Raw genomic sequence first — 21,163 nt, 5'->3', positions numbered from 1 at the left:
TAAGAATTATCCTCCTGGCCATAACCCTTCCACTTGACAAGATACTGAAGTCTCCGCCTCGAAAAACGAGAATCCAAAATCTTCTCCACCACATATTCCAACTCCCCCTCAACCAACACCGGGGCAGGAGGATCAACAGAGGGAACAACGGGCACCACATATCTCCGCAACAAAGATCTATGGAAAACATTATGGATGGCAAAAGAGGCAGGAAGGGCCAAACGAAAAGATACCGGATTGATAATCTCAGAAATCTTATAAGGACCAATAAAGCGAGGCTTGAACTTAGGGGAAGAAACCTTCATAGGAACATGACGAGAAGATAACCAAACTAAATCCCCAACACGAAGCCGGGGACCAACACACCGACGGCGGTTAGCAAAACGTTGAGCCTTCTCCTGAGACAACGTCAAATTGTCCACCACATGAGTCCAAATCTGCTGTAACCTGTCCACCACAGAATCCACACCAGGACAATCAGAAGGCTCAACCTGCCCTGAAGAAAAACGTGGATGAAAACCAAAATTACAAAAAAAAGGCGAAACCAAAGTAGCCGAACTAGCCCGATTATTAAGGGCGAACTCGGCCAACGGCAAGAAGGCCACCCAATCATCCTGATCGGCAGACACAAAGCATCTCAAATAGGTTTCCAAGGTCTGATTGTTTCGCTCAGTTTGGCCATTTGTCTGAGGATGAAACGCCGAAGAAAAAGACAAATCAATGCCCATCCTAGCACAAAAGGACCGCCAAAACCTAGAAACAAACTGGGTACCTCTGTCAGACACAATATTCACAGGAATGCCATGCAAACGAACCACATGCTGAAAAAACAACTGAACCAAATCAGAGGAGGAAGGCAATTTAGGCAAAGGTACCAAATGGACCATCTTAGAAAACCAGTCACAAACCACCCAGATAACAGACATCTGGGAAACAGGAAGATCCGAAATAAAATCCATGGAAATATGCGTCCAAGGCCTCTCAGGGACTGGCAAAGGCAAAAGCAACCTACTAGCACAGGAACAGCAAGGCTTGGCCCGGGCACAAGTCCCACAGGACTGCACTAAAGAACGCACATCCCGCGACAAGGAAGGCCACCAAAAGGACCTAGCAACCAAACCTCTGGTACCAAAAATCCCAGGATGACCAGCCAACACAGAACAATGAACCTCAGAGATTACCTTACTAGTCCATCTGTCAGGAACAAACAGTTTCCCCACTGGACAGCGGTCAGGTTTATCAGCCTGAAATTCCTGAAGTACCCGCCGTAAATCAGGGGAGATGGCAGGAAGAATCACCCCCTCCTTGAGAATACCAACCCGCTCAAGGACTTCCGGAGAATCAGGCAAAAAACTCCTAGAGAGGGCATCAGCCTTAACATTCTTAGATCCCGGAAGATACGAGACCACAAAATCAAAACGGGAGAAAAACAGGGACCATCTAGCCTGTCTAGGGTTCAACCGCTTGGCAGACTCGAGGTAAATCAGATTCTTATGGTCGGTCAAGATCACAATGCGGTGCCTGGCTCCCTCAAGCCAATGTCGCCACTCCTCAAATGCCCACTTCATAGCCAACAACTCCCGATTGCCAACATCATAATTGCGATCCGCAGGCGAAAACTTTCTGGAGAAGAATGCACACGGTGTCATCAAAGAACCATCAGAATTCCTCTGAGACAAAACGGCCCCTGCCCCAATCTCAGAAGTGTCAACCTCAACCTGAAAAGGAAGAGAAACATCCGGCTGACGCAACACAGGGGCAGAAGTAAATCGACGTTTAAGCTCCTGAAAGGCCTCAACAGCCACAGAGGACCAATTCATCACATCAGCGCCTTTCTTTGTCAAATCGGTCAGGGGCTTAACCACACTAGAGAAGTTGGCAATGAAACGGCGATAAAAATTAGCAAAGCCCAAAAATTTTTGAAGGCTCTTCACGGAAGTGGGTTGAATCCAATCATGAATGGCTTGGACCTTAACAGGATCCATTTCTATAGCCGAGGGAGAAAAAATAAAACCCAAAAAAGAAACCTTCTGAACTCCAAATAGGCATTTAGACCCCTTCACAAATAAAGTGTTAGCACGAAGGATCTGAAATACCATCCTGACCTGTTTTCACATGAGACTCCCAATCGTCAGAAAAAATCAAGATCTCATCCAAATATACAATCATGAATTTATCAAGATAATTCCGGAAGATATCATGCATAAAGGACTGAAATACAGAAGGAGCATTAGAGAGCCCGAAAGGCATCACAAGGTATTCAAAATGGCCTTCGGGCGTATTAAACGCAGTTTTCCATTCGTCACCCTGTTTAATACGAACAAGATTATACGCCCCTCGAAGGTCAATCTTATTAAACCAACTAGCCCCCTTAATCCGAGCAAACAAATCAGAAAGCAAAGGTAAAGGGTACTGGAATTTGACCGTGATCTTATTAAGAAGGCGATAATCAATACAGGGTCTCAAGGAGCCATCCTTCTTGGCAACAAAGAAGAATCCCGCTCCCAACGGTGACGAAGAGGGCCGAATATGCCCATTCTCCAAGGACTCCTTAATATAACTCCGCATGGTGGTATGTTCTGGCACAGACAGATTGAAAAGTCGGCCCTTAGGGAACTTACAGCCTGGAATCAAGTCAATAGCACAATCACAGTCCCTATGCGGAGGAAGGGAACTGGACTTGGGCTCATCAAACACATCCTGGAAATCTGACAAAAACTCAGGAACTTCAGAAGAGGGGGAAGAGGAAATTGACATCAAAGGAACGTCACTATGTACCCCTTGACAACCCCAACTAGTCACAGACATGGACTTCCAATCCAACACCGGATTATGTACCTGTAACCATGGAAGCCCCAGTACAGCCACATCATGCAAATTATGCAACACCAGAAAACGACAATCTTTCTGATGTGCTGGAGCCATGCACATGGTCAGCTGAGTCCAGTACTGAGGTTTATTCTTGGCTAATGATGTCGCATCAATGCCCCTTAAGGGAATAGGGCTCTGCAAAGGCTGTAAAGAAAAACCACAGCGTCTGGCGAACTCTAAGTCCATTAAATTCAGTGCAGCGCCTGAATCCACAAATGCCATGACAGAAAAGGACGATAATGAGCAAATCAGGGTAACAGACAAGAGAAATTTAGGCTGCACAGTACTGATGGTAACAGACCTAGCGACCCTCTTAGTACGCTTAGGGCAATCAGAAATAACATGAGCAGAATCACCACAGTAAAAACACAGCCCATTTTGACGTCTGAATTCCTGCCGTTCTGCTCTAGTCTCAGGCTCAGGACTCTGCTCAGAGGACACTGCCATATGTGCACAACCTTGCGCTCACGCAGGCGCCGATCAATCTGAATGGCTAAAGACATAGATTCGTTCAAACCAACAGGCATGGGGAACCCCATCATAACATCTTTAAGGGCTTCAGAAAGACCCTTTCTGAAAATTGCAGCCAGAGCATCTTCATTCCATTTAGTGAGCACAGACCATTTTCTAAATTTCTGGCAGTATACTTCTGCCGCTTCCTGACCCTGACACAGGGCCAACAAGGTTTTTTCTGTAATCCGAGCACTTGAAAAAATGCGTCTACATTAAGTAATGCCGGGTCCCCTGACTCAAGGGAGAATGCCCAACCCTGAGGGTCTCCGCAGCAGAGAGATGACAATTTTCACCTGCTGAATGGGGTCACCAGAGGAACGGGGTCTCAAAGCAAAAAACAATCTGCAGTTATTTTTAAAGTTCAAGAACTTAGATCTATCCCCAAAAAACAAATCAGGAGTAGGAATTCTAGGCTCCAAAACCGGAGTCTGGACAACATAATCTTGGATACTCTGTACCCTTGCAGCAAGTTGATCCACACGAGAGAACAAACCCTGAACTTCCATGTCAACGCCAAAAATTCTGAACCACCCAGAGATCAAGAGGAAAAAAAAGACAAAACAGACTGCAGAAAAAAAAATGGCTCAGAACTTTTTTTTCCTTCTTTGGGAGTTGCATTTAACTCATTGTTGGCCAGCTGTACTGTTATGACCTGGTGGTTAAGGAGCAACATGGGACGAGCTCTGAGGAGATGGTATCTTTACTGACCGCAGTTCCTGAACCTAACACAACACTAGTAGTAGTCGTGGAATGTTCCTGTCACTTCCTAGACATCTCGTCACAGCCGGAGAACTAGCTACCCCTAAAGGTAGAAACAGGAAAGCTATCTTTGCCTCAGAGAAAATCCCCAAAGGATAGGACGGCCCCCCACAAATATGGACTGTGAGTGGAGAGGGAAATGACATACACAGAATAAAAACAGGATTTAGCAAAGGAGGCCACTTCTAATCTAGATAGACGGAATAGGAAAGGATACTGTGCGGTCAGTATTAACAGCTACAAAAATCCATCACAGAGTTTACAAAAAAAATCTCCACACCTGACTAACGGTGTGGAGGGCAAATCTGCTTCCCCAGAGCTTCCAGCCTAACAGAATATTGAATACTGACAAGCTGGACTAGAGCAAACATAAAATGAGCTGAATGATTAAGTCCACAGCAAGAGGACAACAAATGAACATGCAAGGACTTATCTTTGCTGAACAGGACCGACTATCAAGGAAATCCAAGGTGAGATCTGAATCCAACCAAGAAACATTGACAGCTGGCACAGGCTGAAAATCAGAGCCAGGCTAAATAGCAGAGCAGAAGAGATGATCAGTGGAAGCAGCTGCTAAGCTAAAAGGAGCAGCAGTTCCACTTAAAACCACCGGAGGGAGCCCAAGGGCAGAATTTACAAAAATGCCATTTACAACCACCGGAGGGAGCCCAAGAACGGAATTCACAACAGAAGACCAGGTCCAGTGTATGTCCGTCTGTGTGGGTGGCTGGGAAGGACCACTGAGTAAGTCCAAAAGATGAAGTAAGGGACAGAAGTTTGGAGGCTGTTGACTGAAGGGTATCAGTGGGGATGTTGAAGTCACCCATGATGATGGTGGGAATGTCAGCAGACAGAAAGTGAAGGAGCCAGGTGGAGAATTGGTCAATAAAGGCAGTGGCTGGGCCCGGAGGTCGGTATATGACGGCCACTTGGAGATTGGAGGGAGAGTAGATGTGGACAGAGTGGACTTCAAAAGAGGGCAGGATAAGGGAGGGTATAGGTGGGATTGGGTTACAGGTGCAGTTTGAGGAAAGGAGAAGACCCACTCCTCCACCATGTCTGTTGCCAGCGCGAGGGGTGTGGGTGAAGTGGAGGCCACCGTAACACAGCGCAGCAGGGGAGGTGGTGTCAGGGGGTGTTAGCCATGTTTCTGTGAGGCCGAGGAAAGCAAGATTGTGAGAGCGAAAAAGGTCATGAATCACATGAAGCTTATTGCAGATTGAGCGGGCATTCCAGAGTGCTCCAGAGAGAGGGAGCAGGGGGATGGGCATCAGGGGCACGGGTTTTATGTTGGAAAGATTGCGGTGGTTCATATTAGATAGGGAGTGGTAGGTGGGGGTAGTCATGGGAGGTGTAAGCTGTGGGGGTCCAGGGTTGGGAAATATGTCGCCAGCAGTGAGGAGAAGCAGAGAGAGGGAGAGCAGGTGGGAGAAGGAGAGTGGCCGACTTGTTTTATTAGGACAGATTTGAGGTTGAGGAGCAGGTCAGCAGAGGAGGACAGGTGGGGAGGAAAGAGGGAGAGATGGTTATTTGGTTAGAGGGTGCTGGGGTTTGTGGATAGCGAAGGAGAGTGAGGATTAGTGGAGCAAACACTGTAAGGGCATAGGTAAACATGGTGAAGGAGTAAAATGGGTTAACAGCAAAGCTAGGTCCAAGTAATAAGAACTGCTTACTCAGCAGACTTACCCAAAAGAGACAGATCATAGAGTGGTGTCCTGACTCCTGCCGTGAATAACTGCCGATGAAATAACTGCGGCGTCTCGATGCTTAGCTGCCATGATGCTTTGCTGCAGGGATGCGCGTGCCTGACCCCACACACATGCACCCCTTAAGATGCTACTAAATGTATTGTGCTGATTGTTACATCTGATATATCAGGAGGAAGATCCGACTAAGAATAAAGTGAAGGAGGAGACAGAAGAGGAAGCGATGACGAGGGGGGATCAGCCGTGTGTGAGTGACGGGAAGGAGGAGATTCCGGGAGATGTTTCCACAGGTATGTAATAATGACCGGCGTCTGTGATGATGATGACCGCTGTGTAATAATGACAGCCGTGTGTGATAATGATGATGATGACCGTTATGTTATAATGACCGGCGTCTGTGATGATGATGATGATGATGATGATGACCGTTATGTAATAATGACCGGCGTCTGTGATGATGATGACTGGCATGTGATATCGTAGTAAAATCTGACATGGATGGAAACGGGGCTCAAGTGACATGGGAACATCATGGGGAAGACGCCTGGACACATCTCTGACTCCCAGGTCACTACTACAAACAATGTTGTGAGAGTATTGCGGAACTTTTACAGACTGACAATAAAACATACAAAACCGCAGATAAAACGGATTTTACAGGGGTAAAAGGTTAGGAAACATTCATCCCTGTATGACTTGTTTATATGGCAAAATTAATAGGAGAGGAAAATAACCCTCCTCCACCCCTTAGGCTATGTTCACTGTTGTGAATTCCGTTCTCGAGCTCCCTCCTGTGGTCATGAATTGTACTTCGGTGAGTTCTGTCCTTGGACTCCCTCTGGTGGCTGTGAGTGGAGCTGCTGGTTCTGAGATTCCTTCTCCAGCTGCGCTCGTTTAGGGCTAGGCTGGATTCTCTATTTAACTCCACTCAGACCATTACTCCATGCCAGCTGTCAATGTTCTAGTACTGGTCAGATCTCTCCTGGCTCTTTCTGAGGACCTGTCTACTTCAGCAGAAGCTGAGTTCCTGCATGTCATTTGTTACATATTGTTTTCCTTGTTTATTTCTAGTCCAGCTTGCTATCATGAAACTGCCTGGCTAGCTGGAAGCTCTGGGGGTGCAGTGTGGCACCACCGCATCGTGAGTCGGTGCGGGGGTACTTTTTGCTCACACTGCGTGGTTTTTGTAGCTTTTTGTGTTGACCGCAAAGATCCCTTTCCTATCCTCAATCTGTTTAGTTAGATTGGCCTCTCTTTGCTAAAACCTATTTCTTCCTGTGTTTGTGATTTCCTCTTAACTCAGTCAATACTCGTGGGGGGCTGCTTTTACCTTTGGGGAAATTTCTCTGAGGCAAGTGAGGCTTTGTTTCCTTCTTTAGTGGTATTTAGCTCTTAGGCTGTGAAGAGGCGTCTGTCTAGGCAGCGTCAGGCACGCTCCACGGCTATTTGTAGTTGTGTTGATAGGAGTAGGGTTTGCGGTCAGCAGAGTTCCCATTTCCCCAGAGCTTGTCCCGACTCAGTGTTTAACTATCAGGTCATTCCTGGTGCACCTAACCACCAGGTCCATAACAGTTCACACTGTTTTTACTGTGTTTTTGCGCTTTTTCAATGGTGAAAAAACACTGTAAAATCACTGAAAGACTTGACATGCTGCTTCTTTAAAAAATGCAGCAGTTTTCCATTTGTCAAGAAAAAAAAGGAATCGTGTGCATGAGATTTCTGAATTTTTGGGACTCATAGACTGCTGAAGCCTATGCACTAAGTGAAAGACCTCTCAAAAATGAGAAGGAGGGAATGCAACACCCCCTGGAATATCTGTAGAATAGGGCCTACGTAGAATAGGGCCTCAGAAAACCTTTCATTTAGAAGGAGTGGGACTTCTGAGGCCAACAACAAGGAGTCCCAGGGGCACGGGATACAACTAGCACAAGGACCTTCAGGCATCGGACTCCAGCTATGGTGGGCGCCAGTTCCTCCTGTGCCGGCTCAGAGCCTCAGGCAGCCCACAAGTCTTCAAATAGATCAAAACTGGGGTTCAAACATTTCTTTTATCTCCTTGGAGACCTTTGCCAATGAATATTCATGTGGGGGAACGTTCTCCAACCCATCCTGGGGACAGGACACCACCAGTCCTTTGTCCATTTATTCACACAGGAGTTACATTTGGGTTTTTCTCCCGTTGTATGACGGCATCTTTATTTTTATTTTACACGGAGCTGGCTCAGATCTAAGGCTTGCAGGCCGCAGTCACTTCTCCCTCCCTGCTTAAGATTATTCGGGGGGTTTTATTGCTGCCGGGGTCATGATAACTAATAGGCGGATCTGTATTCCCATGCACCCGTTTCCACCCTAATATGATAATACAGTTCATGGTTTTTTTATTTTTCTTGTTCTCCTCCTTCTACACCATATCAACATCGTTATCATGCGGCCCTTGCGCCACATTTTTTTGAGTGCCCTCAATTACACATTTTGAAGGGCCATCAGGCAGCACTCACTCATAATTTTTTGAGCGCCATCAGGTAGCACTTAGTCATACATTTTGGAGAGTCAGCAGGTGGCTCTAGCGTTAAACTCATTTTCAGGGCTACATATTTTATTTATAAAAAATAACACCGTACAGTTTGCAGGTGGGAGCACAACAAACATGCTCATCCATGAGTCCCAGGAGACAAGTGATCCCACACTTGGACACTTGAGGAGCGAGTCTTTACATTTCCATTTATTGATTCTGGCCTCTCGCCCTGCACATTTCAAGAGGGACGAGATCGTATGTCTTCATGCCAAAATATTTGAGCAGTGACGGTCAGAAGAAAACTACGGTGGGGAACAGCAATTAGTTTCTCAAGCGGACGATGATGGTGAGACACAGTTGTCAGCAAGTCAGGAGGCGTACCAGAGTGCGGAAGTGAAAGACGATTCTGTGCACGGTGAAGTCACTGATCCAACCTGGCAAGGTGCCATGCAGAGCGAGGACAGCGGTGCAGAGGGGGCAGGAGCAGCAGGACCACAACAGGCAGGAAGAGGCAGTGGGGTGACCAGAGGGAGAAGGCGTGACCACTAACCAAACACCATGAAGACAAAGTCTCCAAACAAGTCAGGGACAAAGTGCAAGTCAGGGTTGAGTTATAAGAAAAAAAATCCCCCAATCTCTGATGATCCTCCAAAGCACCTTCAAATCCATTATCATCAAATGGAAAGAACATGGTACCACAACAAACCTGGGCGCACGTCAAAACTCTCAGCCTGTGCAAAGAGGGCATTAATCAGAGCGGCAGCACAGAGACCAAAGGTAACCCTGAAGGAGCTGCAGAGTTCCCAACAGAGACTGAAGAAGTATCTGTCCATACGACCACAATAAGCCGTACACTCCATCGAGGTGGCCTTTTATAGATTTATGGAAAAAGCCTTTACTTACACACAAAAAGGCTCGTTTTGAGTTTGCCTAAAGACGTGGGAGACTCCCCAATTGTAAGGAGGAAGGTGCTGTGGTCAGATGAGACCAAAATTGAACTTTTTGGACACCAAGGTAAACCCTATGTCTGGTGCCAAACCTACACATCTCATCACCCCAAGAACACTGTCGGGGTCGTCACGACAATACCCTTCCTTCACCAGTCATTCCAAATTAGTCTATGAGCACTGGTACCGGGTAAGAATGAGTCAGACAAAGAGCTAGTTCAATCTCAGTGCATGCTCGTGCATCTTTAAGTATCGGCAACGATCACAGCAACTGACTTTATTTCCGGATACACAGTACTATATTGTGTATTAGCAGAAGGAATGCAATAGGCGGGGTTTAAGCAGTACATATCTAGTATTCAGTCTTTCTGATTTGTCCTGATGTCTTCTGGTGAATCCTCCTCTCTTCACATATCCTAGGTTTCGATTTCAGAAGAAATGATACTTGGCTTCTCAGAAACGAAAGTAGGGCATAGGTGAATACTGGCAGCCATTTTAAATAGTTACATCTACATTAGCTAGCAGAAGGGGAAAACTTATTGTTTCATAGCATAAAAAAATAAAAGTGTATAAAGATATATCTTTTCACCCTGACAATCCCCCCTAAACACTAAGTTTTTCCCTTAAAGAAAGATCCTTCGAGACTGTCCATGTGATGGGGAAAGGGGAGGTGGATTTCTTCATCCAGACGCCTCAGAAGCTCTCCCCTTGCAAGAGGCCTCCAGGCAGCTTAACCCTTCACTATCCTCACATGGAGTTCTCCCACTGTCCCTAAACTAAGTCTCTTAGCTTCATCTGAGAATAGGGGGTTTTGTCTAATTTCTTGAGGGGGACGTACTTAGGGATCTCCCCTGGATCAGTACCATCGTACTCTGGTGGATCTACTTCTTGATTGAGGAAGGTGCCAGTCGGAATTGCCTTGGCAATAACCTTTTTGTACAAGGGAATAACACAACAGAGGATTATTGATCCAATTACAAGGAGGGCAATCAGTACCAGACAAGCTTGCTGAAAGAATCCCTTGAGCCCACCCAACCAGCTGGAAAAGAAAGATGTCTACTCCAGCATTAGTTTTCAATTCTGCTGCTAACCCAGTTATCTTTTTAAGGGCTATCATGGTCTTTCCATTCACCCCAGAGTTCTGAGGGATATAGGTACAACATTCTTCTCCTACCATCCCACAGACTCCTCCTTTCTCAGCTAAGATCATGTCAAGGGCTAGTCGGTTTTGAAGAGTCATTCTAGTGTTAGGGCCCTATTCCTCAATTATACCCTGAAAAGCATCACAGCTATAATTGACGAATCTTTGTTCACTGTAATATATGTAATTGATCCAATCAACATTTTTATTAATCTGCACCTGTGGGATTAACGAAGCGAAACCAGCATAGATCTGGTTCTGAGCTTTAAACTGGTCAGGCACCCCCCTTGGCACTCTAATGGCATCAATATATATTAGTGGATCTTCTTCATAACTCATATGGAGCTGATCAAGACTTCTCCTCTTTCTGGTAGATTCGTCAAGTACCTCTGGATCCCAAGGTAAAATCTTGAACTGCATGGCCAGTTTAACAAGGGTGCATTGGCCTATCCAGGCATTAGGCAACCTAGGACGGAGCTTACCATCTCCACATAACCAATAAATATCGTACATATATTGTGTATGTTTAATTAGCAAGTCAGTATCCAGAGAACTGTTCTCTTTGCAGAAACCTGTCTCGAAGATCCCTACTGGTGTACCTGTGGTGTCGTGGGAGTTATAGCAGGTGTAATTGTCAGCTAATACGGTTACTTCTCCTGGGACCTTTAGTTTGGGTTTCTCATGAATTAGTGGGACATAATCTGGACAATCAGTGGGCTTCAGACCTTTCAACAGATTCATGACACAGGCAGTGGTGTTGTCATCAGGAAAAAGCAATGCATGTGTGTATAGATGTGTATTCGCAGCAGCACAAGCAACACATCCTACAGAGATATTCTGGACTCTTTACATTGTATGTCACCCATTCTAACCATAGGTTTCTCCTTGGGGCTGTTTGTGTTTCTATGGAGAAAACTTCTTGCCAACTGAGACCTGGAATGGGGATTACTTCGTTAACTACATTTTGCAAACACTCACCTGGGCCTGTTTTAGGTGTACTGGTAATAGGGGCCTTGGTTGATCTGAAGCTAATATCCTGGAGCTGTATATGGCCTAAATTCCCATTGTATCCACCATTAAATACATAATGAAAATGCCTTCCCAGTACAAACGTCTGCAGGTCAGCAGATTGGGGGCTTTCAAGATTTAGGAGGAGGGGGTGACAGTTTCTACCCCATTTACAGCCCCTAGGTGGTTGCGAAAGGGCTGTAAGATGCATTCTCCCACGAAGACTCCTACCTGTCCCATCCTTAGGGAACATGGCTTCGCTAGGTTTATATCCCCAATTATCTCCCGTATTCCAGGCAGCATCTGACCAATAATAACAATTATTGTTGTCATTTCTGGTAACACATATATAAAACTGGATAATTTCCTCTACCACTCGTTGAGTCTCGAGGCACCTTACTACATCACAGAGATCAAATCGCCAGATATTTACCGGGGCTGTCAGGTTTACCCAGAGAATAGTGGCACCAGGATTCTTATTTACAATAGGGGCCGAAAAGGCAGGGGCGAGGATGGCCCTCAACCCCAGGACCAAAAGCAACAGCAACATTTCCCTTCAGTCACTACTGTGACTAAACACTGGTTCGGTCTCTTTTACAGTGTGAGGCGTGGATCCAGCTAGGTTTTCCTTCGAGCTTGACAGCTGTGGCTGTGGTCAGGAGCACCTGGTATGGTCCGTCAAATCTTGGTTCCAGGCTCTTCCGGACATGCCGCTTTATCACTACCCAGTCTCCTGGCTCCAAGGGATGGTGTCCAGGAACCTTGTCTGGGTCTGGAAAAGAACTGAAGACAGTTAAATGCACTTTGGCAAAGTGTCCATGTAAGGCCTGCACATAGCTAGTCAAGTCCTGGTACTTGAGTTGCAACTGTTGTGGAAAGAAACATCCAAGATTGGGGCCCCTGCCAAACAGAATCTCATACGGTGACAGTCCTGTCTTCCTGTTTGGGGTATATCTTACTGAAAACAATGCTAGAAGAAGGCATTCTGTTCATGATTTACCAGTCTCTGCCATTGCCTTCTGGATTTTAAGCTTAAGAGTTCCATTTAGTCTCTCCACTCTTCCACTGCTCTGTGGATGGTATGGAGTATGCAATGCTTGACTTACCCCCAGTGCTGCCATTACCTCTGACATGATCTCTCCAGTAAAATGGGAACCCCGATCGCTTTCAATGACTTCAGGAACTCCATACCTGCATATGATCTCAGCCATCAGTTTCTTTGCCGTTGTCTTAGCCGTAGCTTTGGCAACTGGGTAGGCTTCTGGCCAACCTGAAAATAAATCAATGCAGACCAACACATACTCATACGTCCCTACCCTGGGCAACTGAATATAATCAATCTGAAGTCTCTGGAATGGGTAAAGGGGCCGGGGAGTGTGTTTGGATGGAGTTTTCACTGTCCTACCCTGATTATGTGTGGCACATATCATGCAGCTCTGTACCTGCCTTTCTGCGCAGGTGGAAAACCCAGGGGCAATCCATTGTTTCTGCAGGGTGTCACACATGGCCACCTTCGAGTGGTGCACATTCCCGTGCCATCATTGGGTACAGTACCTGTGGTAGGCAGACCTTTTCACCCCTCCCCCATAGTCCAGTGACGGTATCAGAGCAAGCCCCTATCTCTTGCCACCTATTTTTCCCCTCCTTACTTGCCTGTTCTTGTGTCGAAAGACATCTTAGCCCGGTTACAAGTGGAGATGGTGGGGTGTCAAGGTGATGTACTTTAGAGGATACAGGAGTGCTTGCTGCTTTCTTGGCAGCCTGGTCTGCCAGTGCGTTACCCTTTGTCCGTCCATCAGTGCCTTTGGTATGTGCCTTTACCTTTATGATGCCTGCTTGGGTGGGAAGCTGTAGTGCATTCATAAGTTGCTGGACTGCCTCAGCATGTTTAATGGGGTGGCCATTTGCTGTCAGGAAAGCCCTGGCTCTCCAGATAGGCCCATAATCGTGTACAATGCCAAAGGCATACCTGGAATCAGTGTATATATTTACAGTCTTACCTTCTGCTAGTTTGCACGCTTCTGTGAGCGCCTTGAGCTCTGCTTCTTGTGCAGACATATGAGCTGGCATTGACCCTGCCTTGATTACCTCATGTTCTGAGACCACAGCATATCCGGTACAGAAGCGTCCTTGGTCATCGTGGTGACGGGATCCATCTACAAAAAGCTCAAAATCAGCATTAGGTATGGGCACACTAGAGACAGTAGGGAGACCAGCCGTCTCCTGAGACATCAATTCCAGACAATCATGTGGTTTGGAAACCTGATCTTGTTCCTCTGGATCCATTTTAGAAAGAAAGAGTGTCCTTTTCCATATCCCCTATCCCTCCCCCATTTGGATCCATAGGAACTGGAAGCTTAGGCACCTCCGGAGTTTCCAGAACAGTAACTGCATTAACTGTCCGTAGGTCTTGTACCAGCCGGTACACAGGGGGTTGGCCGGGTGGGGGCTTTTCTTAACGGGAAACAAGGGCTTGTTACATGGGGAAACTCAGGGTACCAGGGCACCATTATCGAGTAACGTTTGTATTTGCTCCTTGAAGCCCCGCTCCTGATAATATTTCAAAGGGCACTGATGGACTTTGGGAAAAAGGGGCACCAGGTTTGAGAAACACTTTTACTGATTCTACAGGCATTATTGGGGTGGATCTGGGCCTATCAGGGCCATCATAACCGTGGGAAGGGCATGTAGGATACGGATCTCATTGTGTTCATCTGCATAGGGGTTATATAACGTAAGGACCATCTGACCATCGTCTTGGAATTATATTCTGGAGCGGAACTGTGATAATAAATCTGCCCCCAGTAAATTTACCGGACATATAGAAAAGATTATGAACTCAGCCGTAACTTCAGGGAAGGGTCCCACAGGGATGGGTTTTGTAAGAGTATATTTATTGGGCCTGCCATTTACTCCAATTAAAACAAGCTCTTGATCTGAGGATTGACATGGCGGGGCTGGGGAGTGAGATTCCCAGACAGGGTTAAAAAGGAATATTTTAGTATGAGACTGGATTTGTGTAGGCAGGGAGGGCTGGAGCTGGAGTCTGTTACTTGGGCCACTGATAAGGAACGAAGCTGCGTCCTTGCAGCTGTGTGTGGGAGGGGGGGGGGGCTGTATTTGGAGCGGGGAATTGCTGTGGCTACTGGTTTAACCTTTAATTTCGCTGCTGATGCAGAACGGGCTTTTTGTTACAATGAGAATCCCAGATCTTTAAATACTACCATAAGACGCCCATAGAACTTCTCGGCAGTCCACAATATATTGGTACCTTGGGGTTGAGGAGCATAGGGCTCACAGTCGGGAGTAAAGGCTTAATTTCCTGGGGAGGGACCACATTGTCTAGCAGGGAGACCCTCTGTCCCAAATTTTTGATTGTTTGCTTTTCCGACACATTAATCTCAGTCACTTTCTCAGTCCCTTCTAGTACCACAAAACATCCAGTTTTTTTTTTTTGTCATAGTAATAGACAACTTTCCCTTTTCAACGTGACAAAAACAATCAGAATTCACATCCTCTGTTGATCCTCAATTTGCTATATATCAACCACTCAACTTGAAGCAGGTGAATCTTTTACCAATCTTTCAATCACACTGATAACCAAACAATCACTTACAAGTTTCCTTCTAAAACTAGGCACTATATTTCACTTTCAATTTCCAATTTCAACTTACAGTATTTCTTTGTACTTCAAAACAATATTGTCGCTTTAAACAAAACACAGATCTACCAGCGGGTACTACACCAAGAAAATACAGAGAAACCTAGAACGTGCCCCCTCCACACCAGAGACAAGAACATCACAGCATTCCTCAGCACAGAAGGGAGAAAGCAATAACGCAGCTGTTTGACCCCTCCCATCGGGTATTTCAGAGATAAACACAGAAACTGAATACAGCAGTTCTCAGACTTAATTAATTTCTATAAAAACCTCATCACATAATTCACATGCCAGAACACCTTAGAAAAACCAATGATTGAGAATATTTTCCCTGCATCCCTGACAGATTTCTTTCCCCATCTTTGGGCTAACAATATCAGATTCATCACACAAATTGAAAGTCTTCTTTTAGTCCCGAGAACGACCCGCCCCACACACGCGACAGGTTTCCGCCCAAAATGGATTCTGCTCGCCACAGGTAGGACACACCCACGCTTCCAGAGACCCCGTGTCGCCGCCATTATAAAGCGGTGGCTGTGACTGCGTGTTCAATATCAGTGGCACGGCGGCCATTTTACAATCTGCGAGATTACAGTTCGGAGGTATTTTATAACCAAACATGGGCTCTGCATCCTCTTATCCTCCCTCTCCATCAACCTCTTTCCATCCCTCGTTCTTTAAGCCTCACGCAACTCGTAAATGAGCTTGCACTTGTTCTAACAATCCTTTATCCTTCAACATGCCCCTTTTGTTCTCTATGAGATTGTGCCATGTAGACGGCTGCAATCTCCCTGACGAGGGCAATCCTACATACTTGTACAACCTGCCAACATTCTTGACTGCCTTCTTTCCCTCCCGTGACTCTACTATTGTCTTGACTTCCACAGCATCCTCATTTAACTTGTGGGGCACAGACTTCTTCTGTTTTAAGAGACGCAGCATGACTCACAGAATACTACGCCCTGCTGCAGTAGGCCGCTGACAACGATATCAACTCTGTGTCCTAAAGCACGGAACCTCGCGTTCAACGTACTATGAATATAGGGCCTCGCGCTCGCTATATCCTGTCCCTAACCTGAACAACAGTGATTACAGACTATCCTGTCACGATATTCTAAACCGTTGGGAGGCGGTCTCCTTGTGAGACCCCTCCACAAAAATTCTGGTGGTCCCCCTCTTGGGACGTCTTAATTACCTGTATGTACAACAAAAATTCTGGTGGTCCCCCTCTTGGGACGTCTTAATTACCTGTTTGTACAACAAAAATTCTGGTGGTCCCCCTCTTGGGACGTCTTAATTACCGGTTTGTACAACAAAAATTCTGGTGGTCCCCCTCTTGGGACGTCTTAATTACCTGTTTGTACAATATCACAGAGGCTGCGTCTCCTATCCCTTTCTCTACGTCTCCCCACAATCTACAACTTTCTCAATCTTTCACTCTACTTCACTACTAGACAATAGTCACGGGTAGGGTGGTTGAATGGAGTACGATGACCGGTGGAGGAGGTATGGTGTACACGAGGATGCGCAGGATGTGACGTCTCTCAGTTGCTGGTTCGGAGCACGGCGCAGGATCGCGCTCGGTCTCACTACTCGACCGGTCACCCCTTGGACCCAAGGAGACCACAGACAAACCAATAACGGCTGAAACACTAGCAAGTGTGACACATACAGAGTATATGATCTCCACTTACCGTGTTTGGAGGGTGATCAGTCCTCGAGGTCAGCCACTACGGGTGTCGTCCACAGACATCCAGGGATGGGTCCAGGGGGTCTCGGATCGCTGGCCGTGCCCCACGTTGGAAGCGCCAAATTGTCGGGGTCGTCACGACAATACCCTTCCTTCACCAGTCATTCCAAATTAGTCTATGAGCACTGGTACCGGGTAAGAATGAGTCAGACAAAGAGCTGGTTCAATCTCAGTGCATCCTCGTGCATCTTTAAGTATCAGCAACGATCACAGCAACTGACTTTATTTCCGGATACACAGTACTCTATTGTGTATTAGCAGAAGGAATGCAATAGGCGGGGTTTAAGCAGTACATATCTAGTATTCAGTCTTTCTGATTTGTCCTGATGTCTTCTGGTGAATCCTCCTCTCTTCACATATCCTAGGTTTCGATTTCAGAAGAAATGATACTTGGCTTCTCAGAAACGAAAGTAGGGCATAGGTGAATACTGGCAGCCATTTTAAATACAGTTACATCTACATTAGCTAGCAGAAGGGGAAAACTTATTGTTTCATAGCATAAAAAAATATAAAAGTACAAAAAAGTGTATAAAGATATATCTTTTCACCCTGACAACACCATGCCCACAGTGAAATATGGTGGTGGCAGCATAATGCTGTGGGGATGATTTTTGGCAGCAGGGACAGTTAAAATGGTCTGAGTAGAGGGAAAGATGCGAAATACAGGGATATTCTTGAGCAAAACCTGTTTCAGTCTGTCAGTGATTTGATACTGCGATGAAGGTTCACCTTCCAGCGAGGAAATGACCCAAAGCGTACTGCTAAAGCAACACTCCGGTGTTTTAAGGGGAAACCGGTAGATTTTCTTGAGCGGCTGAGTCAGTCCACACCTTAATCCAAGGAGAATCTGTGTTCAGACTTGAAGATCGCTGTTCACCAGAGGAAACCATCTAACTTGAAGGAACTGGAGAAGTTTTGCCTCGAGAAATGGGCAGAAATCCCAATGTTTATATGAAGGTGGATGTTGAGATTTTTCTCTTTAACTCTTTCACTCATCGAGTCTATTTTCACCTTCATGGTCATGTTAAATTTTACAATTCTGACCAGTGTCACTTTGAGATAATTCTGGAACGCTTCAACGTATCCCAGTGATTCAGTCTGTTTTTTGTGACACATTGTACTTCATGTTCGAGGTTAATTTTGGTCATTATTTTTTTGCATCTTTGAATTTTTATGCCTATAAGTTACACTTACCATATGTATACTTTTCTTTATTTTTTTAAAAAAAATGTTTTTGTTAGGAAGTTGAAACGGTTAAAATGTTAACAGCAATTCCTCATTTTTTCCAACAAAATTTACAAAACCATTTTTTTAGGGGCCAAATCCCATTTGAAGTGACTTTGAGGGGCCCATGTGACAGAAAATACACAAAATTTGCACCATTTAAATAACTTCACTCCTCAAAGTGCTCAAAACCACATACAAGAAGTTTATTAACCCTTTGGTAGCGTCACAGGAATTAAAGAAATGTGGGGGGGAAACATGAAGATTTTACTTTTCACACAAAAATATTTCTTTAGCCTCAAATTTTACACAAATTGACAATACAATTTGTAGCGCAGTTTTTCCTGAGTACGTCGATACCCCATATGTAGTAGAAAACTACTGTTTGGGCGCACGGCAAAGTTCGGAAAGGAAGGAGCACCATTCGACTTTTGGAACGTAAAATTGGGTGTAATAGATGGCGGACCCCATGTCGTGTTTGCAGGGCCCCTGATGTACCTAAACAGTGAAACAAACCACAAGTGACCCCATTTTGGAAACTACATCCCTCAAGGAATATATGTAGAAGTGTGGCATGCACCTTGAACTCATAGTTCAGAAGTTTATAACTTTGATCCGTGAAAATATAAAAAAAAAATTCCCACAAACATGTTGCGTTAGATCCAAATTCTGAATTTTCATAAGTTAAAACAGGAGAAAGTGGACCCTAAAATTTGTTGTGCAATTTCTCCTGTATTCGTCGATATCCTTTATGTGGTGGAAAACTACTGTTTGCATGCATGGCAAGGCTCGGGAAGGAAGGAATGCCAACTGAATTCTGGAGTGCTATTTTGAGAGAGATTGGTGATGCGATGTCACATTTGTAGAGCCCCTGATATGCCAAGACAGCAGAAACCACCACAAGTGTCCTGATTCTGGAAACTACACCTCCTGAGGAATTAATCTAGGGGTGCAGTGAGCATTTTTAGCCCTCAGGCTATTCACAGAAATGTAGAACATTAGCTAAGTCAATGGAAAATTACCATTTTTTTTTTTTCCATTAAAATGTTGCTTTGGCCCCAAGTTTTCAATGTTCAAAATGGTGAATAGGAGAAAATGAACAGTGCAATTTCTTCTCAGAACACCAATACACCATATGTGGTCAATAACTACTTTTGAGGCACAGTGCAAAGCTCGGAAAGGAAGATGCGCCATATTGGAGTTCAGATTTTACTGTTATGGTTTGAGTGTGCCATGACCCACTGGAAGATCTCCTGAGGTTCCAGAACAGCAGAACCCCCCATCAGTGACCCCATTTCACAAACTACACCTCTCAATGACCTCATGTAGGGGTGCAGTGATCATATTGACACCACAGGTGTGTCACAGAATTTTATACCTTTGGGCAGTGAAGAAAATATAATTATTTTGGCCCCAGATTTTACATTTTCACAAGGTAAAATGGATAAAAATGGCACCAAAATGTGTCACACAATTTTTGCTGAATGTGGCAATACCTCATATTTGGCTGTACAGTACTTTTTAGCCATATGGTGAGATTCCGGAGCGCTATTTGCCTCCTGGAGTGCAGATTTTCCTAGAATAGTTTGCGGACTCCATATACAGAGCCCCTAAGTGTTAAAACAGCAGAATTCCCCCCAAGTGACCAAATTTTGCAAATTATACCCCTTTGAGAATTTATATACAGGTGTATTGTTGATTTTGACTCCATGGGTCTTTTCCAGAAACAGGCAGCAGTTGATGTGGTTGAGTGAAAATTGAAACTGCCGTAGTAATGACCAATACGTTGTAGTGTCCAGCCCGTGCTTCTGGAGACATACACCCGTAAATTAGGCAGAGTCTCATCGCAACAGAAATGCCAAACATGTGGGCGCTAAATGTGGTTTAGGCACACTGGGGGGGCATTTGAATTTGGGAGTGCAGAATTTGCTGAATTTCTTTTTGGGGGCGAGAGGCCAAAGTGCTTTTGCAGAACCTTTGTACTATCAGTAACGTGGAAGCCCCCTATATTTATTCGGACTCCCATGACAGCACTACGAGAGAGGGGATCCGCCCTTCAGGAACAGGAAACCTACAGAGATACAAAAGGGCGGCACCTCTCCCTATGCATCAGTTGGTTTCCTGTTCCTGGAGGGACAGGATCCTACAGATGAAAATCCTCGTAATGGATCCCAGGCCGGCCGGCCGAATCTGGTAGCGGGGGGGTCTCCTACCTCGGCCGGTGCGGATGTCCCTGGAGACGCCACGGTGCGGATGTCCCTGGAGACGCCACGGTGGTCCTGGCTGGACTGCACGTCGGTGGCGTGTTGCAGCAGGGAGCAGGGTCTGGAGGATTTCCTGATCTCCATTCTGTGCCGGCGTTGGTAAGTATAACTGCCCCCCTTGGTCCATGCGGCGGTGCAGCGGTGTAGTGGGGTAGCGGTGTCAGGAGAGCGGCGCCGACCGGAGCGCTGTCGTACATCTCCGGCGTCCTGCACCGCTCTCAGGAGCGTTTCCGGAGTGCTGTGACGCCGGGGGCGGAGTCGGCAGGCGCTTCCGGGTTACTGGATGGCTGCGCATGCGCAGTCTATCCAAGATGGCGGCGCCCATCGATCCTGGACACCGGATTCCTCACTAACTACCGCTGACCTCCCAGCTGCGGTCTGGTCAGCAGAAACCAATGGGATGACGCCAGGCAGCCTGCTGACCGGAACTCAGGGGGATTTAAGCAGGTGTCGGATTTAGAGCCCTGCTTTTGGTCACATTTCCATCATGGAGAGTGATGGTGAGCAGCCTCAGCTACTGGATGTGCGACAGAATCCCTTGGAGAAGGAGCATGTCAGGAGTGACCAGTCCAGCCGCAAAAGCTCGTCCAAGCAGGGATCGAGAGCTTCGACTGGGAAAGAACCCCCTCGTGTTCCGGTACCTTTCTTTGGCGTACGCTGGTAAGTGAACTACGTGAATGTTCACTCAGTGACGCGGGCCCCCTTATACTTTGTCATTCTAGGGGAAGAAAAGTGCAAAGACGAAACATAAGGAGTGCGCCCTATGTGGAATCCCTTTACCAGATTCTTATCCCAAAAAATTAT

At 46.0% G+C, this 21,163-nt stretch overlaps 1 protein-coding gene across 1 annotated transcript in view; it reads left to right on the top strand.

The window, feature by feature from the left end:
- The window catches only part of LOC143801430 (uncharacterized), a 977,383-nt gene that overhangs the window by 144,448 nt on the left and 811,772 nt on the right, over positions 1-21,163 (top strand). Inside the window, exon 8 of the mRNA XM_077281248.1 lies at positions 6,022-6,139. Coding sequence (XP_077137363.1) covers positions 6,022-6,139 — 118 coding nt within the window. The remainder of the gene's footprint in view (positions 1-6,021; positions 6,140-21,163) is intronic.

This window comes from Ranitomeya variabilis, chromosome 1, assembly GCF_051348905.1.
Source record: "Ranitomeya variabilis isolate aRanVar5 chromosome 1, aRanVar5.hap1, whole genome shotgun sequence".
In the NCBI taxonomy this organism is placed as follows: Eukaryota; Metazoa; Chordata; class Amphibia; order Anura; family Dendrobatidae; genus Ranitomeya; species Ranitomeya variabilis.
Note: the sequence above shows the minus strand (reverse complement) of the source record. Positions and strands in the feature narration are given on the sequence as shown.